The following is an 18,182-nucleotide window of genomic DNA, read 5'->3' as shown; positions in this document are numbered from 1 at the left end:
GAAAATAAGAATGGCTTACACCGAATCATATGCAAAGGCATTATTATTTCTTTATAAATAATTCTAGGAGGTTAGATCATTCATAGACTCCTCATGAATGATATCCTTTACGTATTTTAGTAAATGAATTAAGGTAATTTGTTAGAATTCAAGTATTCATGTGAGAATGTTTCTCATTAGTTTCATTTTATGGTTAAATTGAATTGAAGATTAATGAGATGAATGATATATTTGTGTTTAGAAGTGATATTAGACATTAATGTAAGTGTTAGCACATGTTATTGCTAACTTGATACTTACCTTTTTCCTGACGCATTTAATTGAATTATTAACAAACGAAACCTAATGCTCATCCTAAGTAATTACAAGAAGAAGAGTGAAATATGATGCCGAAATATGATACTTTCCGAGATGATTCGTAAATAATTTGTAGAGACTTTGATTTTGATTTACGAACATTTTTACAATGTGAGGGTGATATGTGAGCTCATTTCAAAATTTCAAATTTAAATAATATTTATTGTACATAATTATTATATTTTTGATCAACAATCCTAGTTACTACGACGAAGCAGAATTAAAGTATTTTAATTAGACGATAATTTTCCTCCAATTACATTTTCTTTTCTCAATTTTTAGAATTTGAATAAATAATTATGATTAAGATATATTGGTATTCATATTAATCATCTAGCTTAGGTATTTCATATATTTTAAGATTTAAGGTATATTAGGAATTATTTTCTTGCTGAAATCTAATAATTTATAGGATTGAGACGTCCATCGTTAATTTGGATAAATGATTCGTCCGTTATGAAGATTTTTACGTCTTTTCCGGAATTCACATTAAAAATAATGACAGTCAACTGACCCTGAGAGTATGCTAGTCTGGATTTCTTCGTGACCCGCCCTGGAAAGGCGCAGTACCTACACTTGATATGAATGTGAGTGCATCTGCTTTAATATGATTTACATCCAGGCACACAACACGAACGACACGGTTCTAATATACGGTATCATATTCGTTTTAAAACCAAATTTCAATAAAAACATCAGCACACTAAAGTTTCCCAATGAAAACAAACCAACAGAAAATCGAAACTGGTGCTTCGCACATGTTTGTTTACATTTGAGCAAATCGAACGCGGCGCCATTTTTCATCATATCGATAGTTGCTTTAAATTATGGTGTCTTGAGCTGTTGAGTAGGCTACCATCTACAATAATGCCAGACCCTAATACAAAAATAACATGGCCGACGCATCGGTTCAATACAAAGACGCCTGTGATACATACGATAAACATAACCTTTTGATTATCGTATTGAATTGCTAGGCTGTCAATAATAACGAATACAATGCTTTACTTTGGGTAAGAGGCCAATACTATCTAGAAATATCCTCTATTTAGATAAGCAATATGTGGATAATTCAAAATATAAATATTTTCTATGAACTAGTATGGTAAAGGAAATAGGTAATACAGGATTGCATTCTAAAATAACAGTCCTGGGAGAATATTTGATGCGTTTCAATTAATTAACCAATCACCAATGATCCGAATTTAGGGCTGTCGTCCAAGTGACAGATTACGCATTAATTGTCTACCTAGTCTTTTCTTAAGTGATTTCAAATAAGTTTGAAATTTATCTAATTGGTGTAGATAAAGTAGGGGGCACCCTTGGTAAATTATTTCAGACCGTATTTCTTCTTACTATAAATCAGTACTTGTTTTAGAAATACATTTATTTGAATGACCTTTCTATTATCATACGCTTTTAAATATAAAAGCCTATCTCGTACAAGAAATTTGTTAGAAACATAACCTTTTCGCGAATTTCAATTCTCTCATAACAATGATTCTGATAATGATCTACAAGTTGCTATACTACATCTGTTTCACTTAAAATAATCAATAGGAGAATCAATTTGAAGTTCTCTGGTAGCAATTGCATTTTCGTATAAAGCACTTTAACAACCAAAACGTTGGCAACATAAATATGTACTGTAAGTGACAGTATATCAGTTGATACCTTGTCCTCTAATTTAACGAAGAGGATATAATCTTCGTTCACACATAAAATAAATAGCTTTATCACTTTTTATAACATCATTTAAAGGTATAGTAATTGAGAAATGTACTAGGATTGGCACTACACAGAGTGTTGGCCTTATCCGGAAAAGACAGCTCATCAAGTACAGGGAACACATCCTCTCTATTGACAAATTCATCCTCGAATGTATTAACCGAGAACTGTCAAACGTCGCGCTTGCGGTTCAATATAATGCCACTGCAATACCAACGTCGCACGTGCGACGTATAGTATTATACATGCATTCGCTTAATCAGTTCTAACATCATTTATCGTTCACTTACGCTATTTTAACAAGTAAGACATTGAAGAGGAAGCTTCAAATGTTTTATCACATATTCCTCACTAGCCAGAAATGAATCAGACAATGTCAGGGTAGGTATAAAAGGCAGCTACTATTTCCTCATCCCCCTACACACAAGGACGAGGTGACTGCCGAAGTGAAAGGACGTACGTGCCTCTCGCTGCGCTCTCTCTCTCCTTGCCAGGCGCTCAGTACTTCTAGTGCTAACCAGGCAGCTGTACTTATTAGTACGACTTCGGAAGAGCATTTGTCTGAGCTGAGCACTTCTCAGTGCTCGCTCTTTCTCTTTCAGAGATTGTTACAGGAGGACCAGGATGGACAACCAGGCGGATACGATGACAACCCAAGAACGGGCGGTGGCGATCGGGCACTTGCTCCGAGATCTCTTCACCGGCATGACACCAACACCGGAGAGCAACACGGAGCTGCAGACGCTGGAACCTGTGCCGGAGACCCCGGCACCCGAGCCGGAGCTGCCGCAGGAGGAGCCGGAGATCGAGGTGGAGACGGAGCCTTACAGGGACGGGTGTGACCCCCCTAACGGCTTCTTCTTCTCCGAAGGCTACACCGACCCGGCGCACGAAGCGCTGCTCGTGTACTACAGGCCGGGGCGCTCTGTAACTTCTGAACGGGGCCTCGTCCTGGACAGAATGCGGCGCCCTCGCCGAGGAGGCAGGATCATCTCGACAACCATGGCCGTCGAGAGCTTCCTACCAGGAGGCCTCATCATCAGGCATCACGACCAGGAGCGGATGCGCGACGCAGAAAGGGAGCTTTCTTCTCTGTTCCAGGTCATCCGTCTACCAGGGAGGGACGGAGTGCCAGGGATGAACACCGGCGCAGTCAGGGCCGCGACGGAGACCAGGGAGACGCCGAGTAGGCTAAGGAATAGGGCGGTTAATACCGACCTAGTCCTGGCCACCCAGCCGGCGACCAGCGACGCCACCACGGAGGTGGGGCATGACGCCCTCTGGCGCCGCGACTGTGCGACTTCAGTGGAGGAGGACGCCCCCTGGCGTTCTGAGGCTGCTGTCCAGGCCCAGCCTGCCAGCACGTCTATCGAGCTGCAGATCTCGATGTGCGCCCCACAGGATAGGGAACGCAGTCAAGCGTTAGTACCGACCGACGCCGCCGCCGCCAGCCAGGAGAAGGAAGAAGACGGCGACGCAGCGGAGCCATCAGCTACCCTGGGGTCACCAGGCCGGGAGGAGCGTCACCAGGACGAGGCCTCTTCCCCTGCCGATAAGACACGCCCGGGAAGAAGAAGACGACGCCGGACCACGAAGCAGAAGGCGACGCCGGCCCACCAGGAGAGGGCCGCCCAGCCGCAACCCCAGACTGCTCCCAGGACAGCAGTCAACCGAGGAGCCAATCAGGAGAGGACCTCAGCGGGTAGCGGCAGTCAGGTGAGAGTAAAACGTCCCCCTCAGCAGCTCTTGCAGTGTTTCCGCTGTCTGAGGTGGGGCCACCGTCAAGTTAGCTGTGGACTCCAAGTGAAGTGCAACCGCTGTGGTGGTGATCACCACTACACGGCCTGCGCAACACTTAAGGAGGCGCCGGTGTGCGCCAATTGCGCGGAGGGCCACCCGGCCTCCCACCGCAGCTGCCTAGTTTACAGGGCCATGGCGCGGGCAGAGAGGAGGGAGGCCTGGCGCCATGACCCACCCCATTCCAGGAGGCCCCCGCCTCGGCGGGCTTGGTCTCATTCTCCGGGATCGGAGACTGGGTACGAGGTACCCCAAGGAGGTAGACCCGTGCGAAGGGCCCTAGTGGTACTCGACGCATGGCTCCGCAGCCGGCAAGGACCGCGCTAGTCCCAGCAGTGCCCAGACGGACTGATCCCCAGGCGATGGAATGGCGAGGAATTGGTTTATGTTTTGTGCATGTTACCTGTTCCTAACTAACACAACCTCTGGTCTTTTTCCAGCCCACATCCTTGCATGTGCTATCAAAAGATGTCAGGTTTTACATGTAGGCTCTTTCTTCTTTCTGCCTATGTGGTTTTTCCCTGACCCTTCAATACCATACTTCAACACTATATACCTAACACAAACTCTTGCCGTGGTAGCGAGTCTGACTCGGAAACCGGCAGATACTCCTTGTATCACTTCCCACTCCTCCCTGCTATCTCTTTCTTCTTCTTAGAAATAATAGCATGTCGGAGGCCATGTAGATTGAGTCTTTGGTCACGCGGGGGGAGCGGGCTACGGGGCCCCCCCCGAAAAAAAACTCATCCCCCTGTCGTCTCAGTTGCTATGTACCTTCGCGCTCGCTCTCTGTTCCTGTTAGTTTCTGTGAATACCTTTCAACAGATTATTGAGTTTATTTTATTTTTAAATTGTTTCTTTTGAAGCGTAAACTTTCGTCATGAATGATGAGCTTCGTGATTCAAGTGGTATTGGCAAAGTTCTTGAAGGTGATTGGGATGCTTCCTCTTTCAGTGACATATTTTCTTTAGCTGATGATTCTCCTGACAGTGCAGAAGATTATATTCCAGAATATGTAGTTGAAAGTGATTCCGATGAACAGAGCAGGCTTGCCAACATTTCATTGGATGCAGGGTTTATCCACCCGAATAGGAATTATATGTTTTCGAGAAGTTTCGCGTAAGGTATCCTGGCATTAGGAACTATCCGCCCCGAAACAATACACCCATTTCTTATTTCTGGTCATGGAGAAGAATCCTTTACTAGACGCACCAGAGAATATAGCGGAGGAAGATCTCAAACCTGAACTATCGCATCTACCAGGACGAAAGGAAAGGTTGTGTGCTGTTTGTGGCTACGTGAATAAAAAGGGACGAAGCCACTTTTGGTGTCCCGTATGTAACTCTGGGGTGCACCGTGAATGCTTTCATAAATTGTAGCATTTCTGGCGACCTATGAGGCCTGGCAGGAAAATAAAACTCCCCGAGAATGACTCCCAGTAGTACTCGGCGGCTGACGGAACTGTGTGCACCTCGGAATATTTCAATTCTTTTGTGATTTTGTAACTGTGTTCAATTTTTATAACTTAATATTTTTTTTAAACTAGAAGAAACTTCACGTGTTTTGTATATAGTGAATTTTTAAAATGAGTGGGTGAACTTGAAAATATGAACAATTTTTTTTTTAGTTCTTCAAAATTTTGATCACCTGAAACGCACCAGATAAGTAAGTAAATTATCTAATACTTATGTAAGCTCGTTAAATAAAGCTTTCTGAGTTATATGGTGTGCAGCATGTCTATCTTTTCTCTATCTAAGCGTGCTTAAATTAGTTAAAAACGTAAATGTGCAATGCATGAAAACATGGCTTGGCATTTAGGGAAATACACTCGGCGCTTCTAGGGGTAATGCATCCTAATAAATTACTTGTAACTACGAAATTGTCATGATGCATTAAGTACACTTGTCTGAATGTAAGTGCAACTGCTGTAATATGAATTACATCCAGGCATGCAATACGATCGACACGTTCTAGCATATAAAAATAGTTTTAAAACTAAATTTCAATAAAAACATCACTACACTTACGTTTCCTAATCAAAACAAACCAACAGAAAGAACTAAACATATGCTTCGCACTTGCTCATATTTACATTTGAACAAACCGATCGAGGCGCCATTACAGCTAATATCGATAGCTGCATTAAGGTCCGATATATTGTAGTTGGTTTTGCTGTATTAGTGATCGATTAAGTTCTCTCGATTTCGTTAATAATAATCTCGTTGTTTGTTTTCTTGTCAAACACGTGTCTAGTGGGTAAACTTCGGTCCAAGTCTTGTCATCGTTTGTGTTACTGGTAAGTAACTTAACCCTGTGTAATTTTACTGCTTATGTTATTGTAGAGTTAATATGTTACATTTGTTGGTTCTCTATAATGGCTGATTATTATGTTTGAGGTTATGTATCTCCTGATATATATTTTTTTTTTGGGGGGGGGGGGGATTTGTTTATTTTATTCAGATAATGAGGTACGTCTTATTGAATGTCTCCAATGTAAATGAGGTATGTAGTAGTGATATAGCAGAACGGTTTTTTCTTTCTTTCTTTCGGGCCTACCTCTCGCACGTAGTTCTAAATTATTTTACTGTGACATTAGTGGTTCATTTCCCTTCACCACAGTGGTTCTAGCGAAATATATGGTGCAATCACGAGGCCTTTCCTTGTCACATCCGATAGGAGTTCGTGAAAAGGTTAATAGGAATTGGGGATTTTTTCCAGTTGCGATAAGGGGCGCCTAAAGAGAGACGGCAATACTTTCCAAAACATTCTAAGTATAGCCTGTTTTTTCACAAGAAAATACAATTTAACCAAATTATTCTATATAAATCCCTTGCCGGCAGGACCTAGTGTTTACAGTGCACTATGTCTTCCGGTATGGGCTAGAGTAATTTTGTTACTTTCATTGATCTGTCTCTGTCGTATCCTTGGCTTTGACAATATGAAAGTGACTGAGGTATGAGCAATGCTAGTAATGCCGTTCCTTGTACAGCCAGTCCCTGCTATGAATGGTATGAAAATGTTGCTCATAGGGTCGGTCGGTGCATGCATTTCAGTGGGCTTGGCAGACTGATATGTAATAGCAACTTCTGGCTCAGTGAGGAAAGCAACGGGAAACTACCTCACTCCTCATTTCCCTAGTATGCCTCTTCAGTGATGCCTAGGCCATCTGTGACAGCTGATGGCAGAGCTGTTGAGGATCCAACCAGCCTTAGGGCTGAAGACTAAACATATATTCTATATTAAAATGTTATTTTGGTGCTTGTAGCATATGTTAAATGTCAGTAATGCCTTTAAAATAAAGCCACTGCAAAATGCCTGTTGTGCAGTTTTGCATCCTCTGTTTCCTTTTTAAGTCCTCAAGTTGCTAACTCTAGTATTTTAAATCCCATATGTATAATTTTGAGGAAAACCTGTATCAAGTTTTATTTTTTAGGCTAGAGTTATTACTGTGATTAATTAAATGCAGTCCAGTTACTTAATTACAAGTTTTTTTGAAAAAGGTACTCTTGTTGGCTTCAGTGTAACATACAATTTTTTGATTATGTAGGGCCTATTATATTTAGGGCACCATGCTCCAATGTGCCCAGTTGAGGTTTTGTTATTGTTGTTGTTAGCAGCTGTCACTTGCTGGGACAATGCTACCTCCTGTTCTGTTCTGTTCTGTTCTGTTCTCTGTTAGTCTGCGCTCATCATGGCTAGTGTCAAAAAACCATTCGTTTAAAAACATCAGGATGTTTAGCAAGGAGCCTTTCAATGGGAGAGGGGCCCCATGGGCTACTGATTCATGACAGACCCTTGGCCTAATAAATACCTAATAATAATAGCACAAAATTAAAGTAAACTCGTGTCCTCATCCCGAGGTGGTGCAGCTCTTTTCAGGCACACCCCCATTGGAGATGAGCTGCATGTACCATTTCAACCACATACCAGCCCTCCTGCCATTCTTAAATTTCTGGCAGTACCAAGAATCGAACCCGGGCTCTTGAGGGCGGCAGCTAATAACACTAACCGTTATACTACGAAGCCGGACATAATAGCACATGATTTACAGTCATTCAAAAGGATTGTTTATAACTTTTTTATATTCTCACAGTTGGTAATGAAATATAGGGTGTCTGTGTTGACATTATGCTTAATTCGTATCAGCTGATGGTCTTTGAAAAATGTTGGTAATTTAATTACATTTTACTAACTTATGAAAGTAAAGTTACTTCTTTGGGCAGGTTGGCGAGCCTCAGCACTGTCAATCAATACTTCTATCTCTCGTGCATGCTATACAAGGTAGGATTTATTGAGATTTTGCATTCTTAGTTATACATTATGACAATAGGAAAAATATTGAACTTCTACCATTAACATTTTCCATCTGTTATTCAAAATACAATTGCGCTTGGGCGAGGAGGCACTATTGTTTGCTTATTGCAGTGGGTATTTGACAGCAGGCATGACAGTGGACTGAGTACAGTCCTCACGTGAATCTCGCATTACCAGCGGGACAAAATCGATTTTAGAGAAGAATTTGCAAGTGCTGTGAATGTAGAAGCATTATGGCAAATTCACAATGGAATGTGCTGGTATGTTGATTGTTCAGGAACTAGTGATGTTAGAGCTTAACGAATTACTGTATCACCAAGAACTAACTAACGTAACCGTCATCAATTTAGCGTGCTACTGTACCTGTCGTTAGAGCTAAATTCATCATCATCATCATCCTAAACCATCTCCAGTTTCCCGGGTGTGGTATATGAGCCTCCTCAATCTCATCATGTCCTTGTAGCATTCTTCCTCCACCAACTTGTCCCAATCATGACCTCTCAGCAGTACATCGTTCTTAACTAAATCTATCCATTTCCTTCGTGGCCTTCCCACGGGTCGTCTTCCTTCTACTTTTCTGTCAAATTCCTTCCTTGCAGTTCTGTTTACTGGCATCCTCTTCATGTGACCAAACCACTTCAGTCTTGATATCTGAATCTTATTGAGGAGAGAATCATCTATTCCTACTTCTTCTCTAATTTTCTCATTCCTAATCTTGTCCTTCCTGGTTTTCTGGATCATAGTGCGTACAAATTTCATTTCAACTGCCTGAAGTTTGGAATTATCTCTATTGGTTAGTGTTGTGGTTTTGAGACTGTATGTAAGAATTGGTGTTTAATAGGACTTGTACAATGTCATTTTTGTTTTCATGGGTATTTGCTCATCCCACAGCAGGTGTCTTACCTGGTGGTAAAATTGTGTTGCCTTATTGATTCGATTGTTCACCTCATGTTTTGCTAGGTTGTCATTTGATATAACGCTACCCAAGTATTTGAAAACTGGAACGCTGTCCAGTTGGGCTTCATTTAACATAACTATTGGTTCTGCTCCTTCCCCATACACTTTCATCACCACCGTCTTGGTCTTGCTGATGTTTAAACCATATTTCTTAAACTCCTCATTCCAGCTTTGCATTCTCTCTCCCAATTCCTCTTCTGAGTCACTCCAGATTGCAACATCATCTGCAAATGTGAAGGCTTTGATATCTCTCTTTCCTTTTAATAGATTTCATTACTACATCCATTACAATAATAAATAGAAGTGGTGACAATGAGCTGCCCTGCTGCACTCCTCTCTTTGTTTCAAACCAGTCCAACAAACCACATCCTACTTGAATACAGCTTCTATTCCCACTATACAACATTTTCACTTAGTCTATGAGGCTGTCTCACACCTTGAAGTTCTTTCATGCATTGCCAAATTCTTTCCCTTGGTACAATGTCATATGCTTTCTCATTGTCCAAAAATATTAGAAATAAAGGCTTGTTCTTCTCCTAGTATTTTTCCATTAGCATCCTAATTGCAAATATAAGGCCTGTAGTTGACCTTCCTGGTCTGAAACCATACTGCTCTTCTTCCAAAATTGGTTCAACAATATCTCTGATTCTGGTCTCTATTATTTTCTCCAATATTTTCAGGACATGAGACAGAAGTGTGATACCACGGTAATTAGTACATTTTCGTTGGCTTCCTGTCTTGAACAGAGGTACAATGATGCCCATCTTCCAGTCCTCAGGAATAGTATTTTCCTCCCATATCTTGTTGGACAGTCTGTAGAGCCATTGGATTCCTGGAATTCTCGCTGCTTTCAGCATATCTGCACTTAGTTCATCTATGCCCACTGCCTTTCCTTTCTTCATGCTCTTGAGCGCATTTTCAACCTCAAGCCATGTAATTGGTGGTTCAGTTGTGGTTCCTCGACTTGGCTCTCCTCTATCCGTTATGTTTTCTGTATCCCCATTCAGCAGCTTTTCGAAATAGATCTTCAGTTCTTGTTTTATTTCTCCTTCTTCTTGTGCCGGAGTTCCATCATCACGTTCTATTGCTTTTATGGTCCCTTGATCCCTTCGCTTGTTTTTCACTACTCTGTATAGCAATTTCATATTTCCTCTACTGTCCTCTTCCAGTTTGTCTGCAAACTCATTCCATTTCTTCTCTTTTTCTTCCCTTACAATGTTCTTTACAGTAAGTTTCTTGTTTCTATATAAGCCTACTCCTTGAAGTCTTTGTATTTCTTGTTCATTTCGTTCTTGTCCCTGTTTTTGTTTTTCCTTGTCCGGTGCCTTCTTTATTTGGTTTCTTTCTTTCAGTGCTGTTTTCACTCTGTCATTCCACCATGGTGTCTCCTTTTTTCTTTTGATAGAACTTGTAACTCCATATAGGTTTTTGGCTTCTCCCACAAAGGTGTCTTTGAAGGCCTTCCACTCTTCATTCACGCTGGTTACTTCATCTTTGGGCAAACTCTGTTGAATCCTTAGTTTAATTATCTCTATTGGAGATGCAGAGATACTGGAATCTTGTTGCACAGGAGTCCTTTCACACGCCGGTAAATCTACCAACACATGGCCGACATATTTGATCCTGTTCAAATGCCAGCGGACTGAGCCAGTATCAAACCCGACAACGCTCTACCATCTAAGCTACAAAGCCTGGCAATAATGTTCAGAATTGCAGCTGCTTTCATCTGTCTTCTCATTTCTTGCTTTACATCTCGTGGATCTTGCAGTCACCTTCCATTCTGTATCTCGTTGTCATATTTACCTGGTACCGTCTGTTGAGATGTATCCTAGGCTATCAGAATTCCTTGTAGGCCTAGCATTCATGAAGTGACGAATACAAATTCAGGAATTTTTTGTTGGAGACCATTGTTTCCCTTCAACTATAATCTCTTCACAGCCCTGATACAAGTTTTGCTTCTAATTCTGAACCTACCGGGCGAGGTGGCCATGCGGTTAGAGTCGCGCAGATGTGAGCCTGCATCCGGGAGATAGTGGGTTCAAATCCCACTGTCGGCAGCCCTGAAAATGGTTTTCCGTGGTTTCCCATTTTCACACCAGGCAAATGCTAGGGTTGTACGTTAATTAGGGCCACAACCGCTTCCTTCCCACTCCTAGGCCTTCTCTTTCCCATCGTCACCATAAGACCTATCTGTGTCAGTGTGACGTTAAGCAATTAGCAAAAAAAAATTCTGAACTTCATTGGATAAAAACTAAAAAACACTTTGGCAAGGATAATTACACCCAACAACATTTTTTTCCTGTTTATATATTTCTTACAACTTTCATATCACCCCTTTTTCCAGAGAAATGATGAGCTCCATATTTCTGATGCAAGACAAATCTATTGGAAAAACAAAGATATGATACTAATAAACAGCTGACGTCAATCTGCTAACTTGACCCTCTGGCTGTCTGGGAAAGAATCTGCCAAAGTGCAGCACCCTCCATTTGCACACGCCCTATAATGAACTGCTCTTATTTTATGCATCCATTCAAGTATTGTACGACCAATAGTCTACACATGGTATTAAGTTACATGTTCAAGACCTGGAAGATACAGTTAATGGGGAAAATATTATTATTATTGGAGATCTAAATACGCAAGTTGGACAAAGGAACCCAGAAGGAGAACAACTATTAGATCTGTGCAGAAGAAATGATCTTATAATCAAAAATACATTCTTCAAAAAAATAGACAGTCACAGAATAACAAGGTATAGTTGGGATGGCCAGTATAGAATATTGATTGACTACATAATCACGAATAAATATGGTGGTAGGTACATCACAGATGTAAAGGTCATCCCTAGTGAAAGCATGGACAGTGACCATAGATTGTTGGTAGTAGACTTCAAACATAAGACTAATGAAATGCAGAAAATTATTATGAAAAAACCAAGGGTTAAAACTTGGAAGTTGCAAGAAGTCCAAATAAAGGGAGACCGTAAAAGTAGTTGGTGGGGGGGTAAAACCAGTCATCATTATTATTACATTGTTTTATCATCAATAAACCAAAGTGACGTGGGTACTCGGACATATATAGTAGTTTCAGATTGTGATACTGCACCTATAGCCTAAATGTAGATTTTTGTACTCTCAAGAGCAACTGTGATGCAGAAACTCAGACAAATCTAAACAGATAGTAATGACAGACAGTTGTTCAAAAAGGGACTGTAGATATAATACTGTAAATCATAATAAACATGCTCTCCTCAAAATAGCAGGTTAATATTAATAAATATTATTAAAAAATACAGTTTTACAAGAGAGTAATTCAAAGTAAATTTGAATATTTATTTTACTATCTTTGTAACCACTAATAGTAGACCAATGAAGTTTGGCACACTGTTTTAATGTGCAGTTGTCTTAAAATGAAATTGCAGTTATCATTGTAGGCCTAGCTCTCTATTTAGGAAAAAAATATCATAAAATATTCTACAAAATTTATGAAAATTTGAATAATATTTGAACTTTTCCTACAAAAAAACTTTTACCAAGTCTACTTTGTAGCTACATGCTATGGACAATAGCTGTAAAATTATAATTCGTACAGTATCACATGAGTAGATTCAGAGTTTACCCTTCTGACAGATTGAAGTGAATTTGCAGTGTTAAAAAACATTGCAAGAAATAAACTGTTATAAAAGATTAATCTGAAGTGTAACTGATGACTAATAAGCTAATAACAGTCTACAATGTTCATTCATTGCACATGATAATTTTTGTGTACCTAGAATAAGTATATCTGTCTAAATTATGATGGCAAAAATAGTTGATTTTCCACTACTTTAACTGTGGTCTTCACAGACCAGTGCCCTTCATTTCTATTTTTACATACAACTAACTGGAACTTTTCACATTCTCTTTGTATATATATCATATTTCATATGATTTTAAATGTTAGATGTTTCAAATATAGAGCCAGCAACGTAGAGTCAGCCCCAGACATCAGCTCATACCACAGACCAGAAGTCCAGGATGGTGCGACACAACAATCAACTCCCAGACAATCTTCCACAGCTCCAGAATCTTATCAAGAGAGATCCAGCATCATATAGGGAGGAGGTAAGGGGCATTCAGTTGTAAAAACAGACATTTTTGACTGTATATTTACATCATAAGGCAAAACCTTGTCACTGCAGCCATAGATTTCTGGATGAAACTACAGTACACCTATAGAGAACTCTACTATATTATTATATTATTTCAAAGTTATCATAAATCACATAAATTTACCTTGTTTTACTTGTACGGTAGGTGAGCAATGTGTTCATTGCCTAGGCTAGGGACATACCAGTCTATCTATAGAAATATACCAGTATTTACCTATTTTCTCACATAATTAGTCAGATAGGGTACATAATGTAAGTTACAGACACAGGTTTGAAGTACCGACATTGGAAAGTTCTCTTCCCGTTACGTGCTGATGATACGACCTGAAGTGAAATAAATATGAACTAATTAAAGTTCAATTCATGTAAGTACATAATAATGACATACCGGCAAAAAAAAGAAAAGGTTCACTACCGGCACTGGAGGAAGAACTGCTACTACTGTTATCGCTGCTCACATCTCTCCATAAGAAATCATCTTCACTCATGTCTGACGAATTTGAGATTCCTGTTTTCTTGAAGCTCTTTTCAATCATCTTTGAAGAAATCATGTCCCAAGCACGCAATATCCACTCACAAAGTAGTTCCACAGGTGGGTTTCGAATCTTACCTGTTGGGGTAAGTTCGTGCACATTTTCTGCCATTCAGGTGACCATCAGGTGACCACGAAAACTGTCCATTACAAGAAAGGCCAGGCATCGAAGGAGGGACCCTGCTCGATTTCCCTGAACCGTTCGTATCCAATCTTGTACAAGTGACATGTCCATCCACCCTTTTTCCTGGATACGAACGTGAATCTTTCGCGGAAATTTTACTTTTGGCATTGTTTTTTGCTTTAGAACAACGTAAGTTGCAAGCTTTCTGCCATCAGCTGTTACAACAAGCATTACAGTGTATTGTTTTTTGCTTCTCGCAGTGCATACGATAATACTCAATGTCCCTTTCATATCGATTGCTTGCATCCGGGAGATAGTAGGTTCGAATCCCACTATCGGCAGCCCTGAAGATGGTTTTCCGTGGTTTCCCATTTTCACACCAGGCAAATGCTGGGGCTGTACCTTAATTAAGGCCACGGCCGCTTCCTTCCAACTCCTAGGCCTTTCCTATCCCATCGTCGCCATAAGACCTATCTGTGTCGGCGCGACGTAAAGCCCCTAGCATATCGATTGTTTGACTTGTGGCATGTCGAAACTTATTGGCGTCAAATTACTTTTTGGTTGAAATCATTTGGCATTCTTTGGCATAATGTCATTCTTCGTCGAAGAGAGAGCCCATTTCTCTTCATAAAATTAATCATCCAGCCTCGGCTAACTTTAAAATCCGAGACACTGATTTGATTCCATGTGCAGCAGCTATTTCTCGTCCTTTAAAATACAGCATTTCGTGAGAAACGCCAAATCTATCATTGCGCAACGAAATCGCATATTTAAGTAGATTCATCTCTACTTGCGGAAACTTGCCACTTTTTGGTCCGCGAAATGCTTTGCAAGAGTTGTTGGTCTAAGTGCAATTTTTGTTTCCGCCAGTAGCACACGTTGCATTCGGACACCGAATACTTGCGGCCCACTTCCATATTCCTGTATGTTTCGGCGTAACTGATCACTGCAAATTTATACGATGCCGTATTACACAAATACTTGCTCACTGTAGATTAATAAACAGTTTTGAGATCACAGATTGCACATGTACTGCACCCGAAACACTTGTAAAATATGTTTGTACCAGACTTATAAAAATAATCCTTTTGTCTGTATAATCCAACACTTCATAGTCTGTGTTAAGTTTGATGCCATTTTTGTCTGTCTGTTACAGTATCATGGGAAAATGGAGGGAAGGATTTTCATGAGACTTGATATTGAAGTTAAGGGAAGGGCAAGGATCTTAGTTATAAGTTGTTCATAAAAACTTCAGTTGTAGGGGTGCTTTAGTGGGGACCTAAAACATATCAGCAATGTTTTAAAAGGAAGGAAATTAAGGACCAAGGGGTGTGGTCGTGGGAGAGTTCATGAGAGGTATTGGTGTGAGTCACTGAAAGTAGATGAGCAGAGAGAAGATAAGGAACAGTGAAGTGTTGAGAGGAGGAGGGAAAGTAAGATGAAAGGGAAGGGGAGAAATTTGAAATGTAGAGTAGAGGATAGGAAGAGGGAAGTGGAACAGGGTCCTGAGAGGGAGAAAGAGGAGGAGGAAGTAGCTACTGCAGTCATCAGGAAAGATAAGGAAGAGCAGGAGGGGAGGAAATCTAAAGGAGTGGGTGGGGTTAAGACTCTGGTCATGGGGGACTTCATTGTTAGGCATGTTGGGAAAGTGTGTAGATGAAAGGAAACTAGGGTAAAGTGTTATTCAGGAATTACATTAAGGCAGTTGATGAGGAAAGTAAAGAGGAAGGAGGAGGGTAAGAAGATGATAGATTTTTCACATTGATAGGCCTACCAACAGTGTAAGTAAACAGGATAGGTACCACCATAGTTGGGATGTGTGGGATCTTGTTATGATAGTGCAGGAGAAGTTTAAGGAAACAGATATTGTTATCGGGGACTGACTGGAAGGTGATCAGGCATTAACGAGACAATGGAGTGAGTATGTGGGGAAACTGGGTGTAAAGTTTGTAGATCCTAATGGGTAGATAGGAAATAGAGATCTCTACTCAGGTGGCCTTCACTTGAATTGCAGAGGTACATATAAGTTACTAGATTTGTTTAGAAAGGTAGTTGGGAGGCACATTCAGGGAAATAGGATGGTCTAGGGAGCAGTGATGAGAGTACAGGGAGCTATCAACAGGAAGCTGGAAGTCAAGTAAGGGTGATATAAAGTTGTTGATAGATATGAAGCATAATGTCTGTATGTATGTACATAGTGTAATGTATTTAAAGTATAATGATTTAGAAGTATTCTAAGGAAAGGAATAGAAATAAGAAATGTAATATATATATATATGAAATTAAGTTCCCAGAAAGAAACCATAATTTAATTTCATCGATTGCAAATGTTAAAAACATTTAACCTCTTTAGGCCTTTTCAATCGTGAAATTACCAGCGTTTCGGCCCAGTGTAGCAGTGGGCTCATCAGTTGGATTAGTACACCTTTCTAAGATGCTGTCGGCTTGTGCACTGTTGAGACACCACTACAAGCCACCTATGTAAGACAATACAGGATGGTGCACTAGGGGAAGCAAGTGCCTCCACTTCTATAAATGCCTGTATGCATTGTCCTTACATAGGAGGCTTGTAGTGGTATCTCAATGGTGTACTAGCCGCCAGCATCTTAGAAAGGTGTAGTAATCCAACTGATGCACTACTACACTGGGCCGAAACGCTGGTAATTTCGCGATTGAAAAGGCCTAAAGAGCTTAAATATAATATATATTTGTCAGATATTGTAATAGGAATTGGTTGGGGGCTATGAAGTGATATTATGAACGCAGAAATTTTCTCCAGTGACTGGAGTGTTTATTGTAGAGACAGGATAGATTTGATGGGAGGGAATATTTGTTTTGGTGAAAGAAGAATTTGTATGCTATGAAAAACTTAACTATGACAAACATGAAATTTTAGGTGCAAGGTTCACCTCTGAAGATTATGGGAAACTTAAAGATTTTGGGGTGTACAAAACTGGAAAGGGTGACTCTGATGTTGAATTATTTGATAAGATAATCAGCCATGAGGGGAACAACACAAAGTAACATGATTGTAGCAAGTGATTGCATTTTACCAAATGTTAACTGGGAAGGTGATGCGAATGACAGAAAGCATTACCAACAAATGATAAATAAGTTAATCTGGGAAGGTCAGCTGAATCAGAAAATAATGGAATCAACTAGAGGAAAAAATATTGTAGAAGTGGTGCTGATAAAACCAGACAATTATGATTGGTGGAAAACTGTAAATAAATATGTAAACGGCTGTGGGATGGGTTTAAAGCAATAGTTGAGGCATGTGAAAACAGTTATATACCCTTAAAGGTGGTAAGGAATGGTAAAAACTCACAGTGTTATAACAGAGACATTTGCAGGTTAGAAAGAAACAGAGTGAAGAATGTTTGTGGAATTAACCCCTCAGTGTCATAGCCATTTTACGAGCTTCCTATCCCACGGCCGGATGAGATTTCAACTACATGCGACTGAAATACATTGATTCACTTAAAGCGTTACTACAAGTATAAGAGTAGCCCGATATTCATGAAATTTTGAATTCCTTATGATAGAACTATGTACATGCAGATAATGACATAATTATTTCACATTACCTTAGTAATTTAGTTTCATGTGATAGAGTTCAAAGCACTCATCGAGACAGAGACCTGTCCAATTAATTGAAGGAACAAGAATCCACCTGATCAATACTTTCACTTTTATTTAGCTTTAGGCTATTTCAATAGACATTAAATTAAAAGTTCAGAACATGTTTCGAATGCATTGGATTCATCATCAGCTGCTTACATTTGGCAAAAGTAAAATTAGCTAAGAACAGTCTCACAATTTTCTTAAAACCTTAAAAACAAGTGTTAGTAGTGCGTGTGTGAATGGATGTGGGGGGGGTAGAAGGGGGGGGAATGCATTGAAGGCGATTGTTAGTAGAACTATGACTTATTATTAAAAATCTTAATGTTAAAAACACTGATGGACTAAAATATAGTTCACTATAAGTCTTGTGAATTTTCCATAAGTTCGTTGATTACTGAAGAACTTGTATGCACTATGTGAAGTATTTCTGTTGAGCTATTGGTAAAAAGTTTCCTTAAGAAGGCATCCGGTGTTTTCACGTCTCTTATCTCCTGTTGGGTGGAATATGAAGTTTGCTATTTATAGTTTGAATTGAAAAAAGTTGGATTATCTGTATCACGACCCTTGTCTTGCGTGTTAGTTTAACTTCCCATACT

General features: G+C 40.1%; 1 protein-coding gene across 3 annotated transcripts in view; it reads left to right on the top strand.

Moving 5' to 3' along the window:
• Positions 1 to 18,182, top strand: part of Mys45A (SDA1 domain containing protein Mys45A) — a 274,404-nt gene that overhangs the window by 82,805 nt on the left and 173,417 nt on the right. Inside the window, exons 1-2 of one of the 3 annotated variants that reach the window (XM_067143005.2) lie at positions 6,065 to 6,178; positions 13,114 to 13,259. In XM_067143005.2, coding sequence (XP_066999106.2) covers positions 13,173 to 13,259 — 87 coding nt within the window. In that variant the 5' untranslated portion in view covers positions 6,065 to 6,178; positions 13,114 to 13,172. Of the gene's footprint in view, positions 1 to 6,064; positions 6,179 to 13,098; positions 13,260 to 18,182 lie in introns of those variants that run through there. The other 2 variants (XM_067143007.2, XM_067143006.2) reach the window with 2 other exon arrangements.

This window comes from Anabrus simplex, chromosome 3 (genome assembly GCF_040414725.1).
Source record: "Anabrus simplex isolate iqAnaSimp1 chromosome 3, ASM4041472v1, whole genome shotgun sequence".
NCBI classification, from domain to species: domain Eukaryota; kingdom Metazoa; phylum Arthropoda; class Insecta; order Orthoptera; family Tettigoniidae; genus Anabrus; species Anabrus simplex.
Note: the sequence above shows the minus strand (reverse complement) of the source record. Positions and strands in the feature narration are given on the sequence as shown.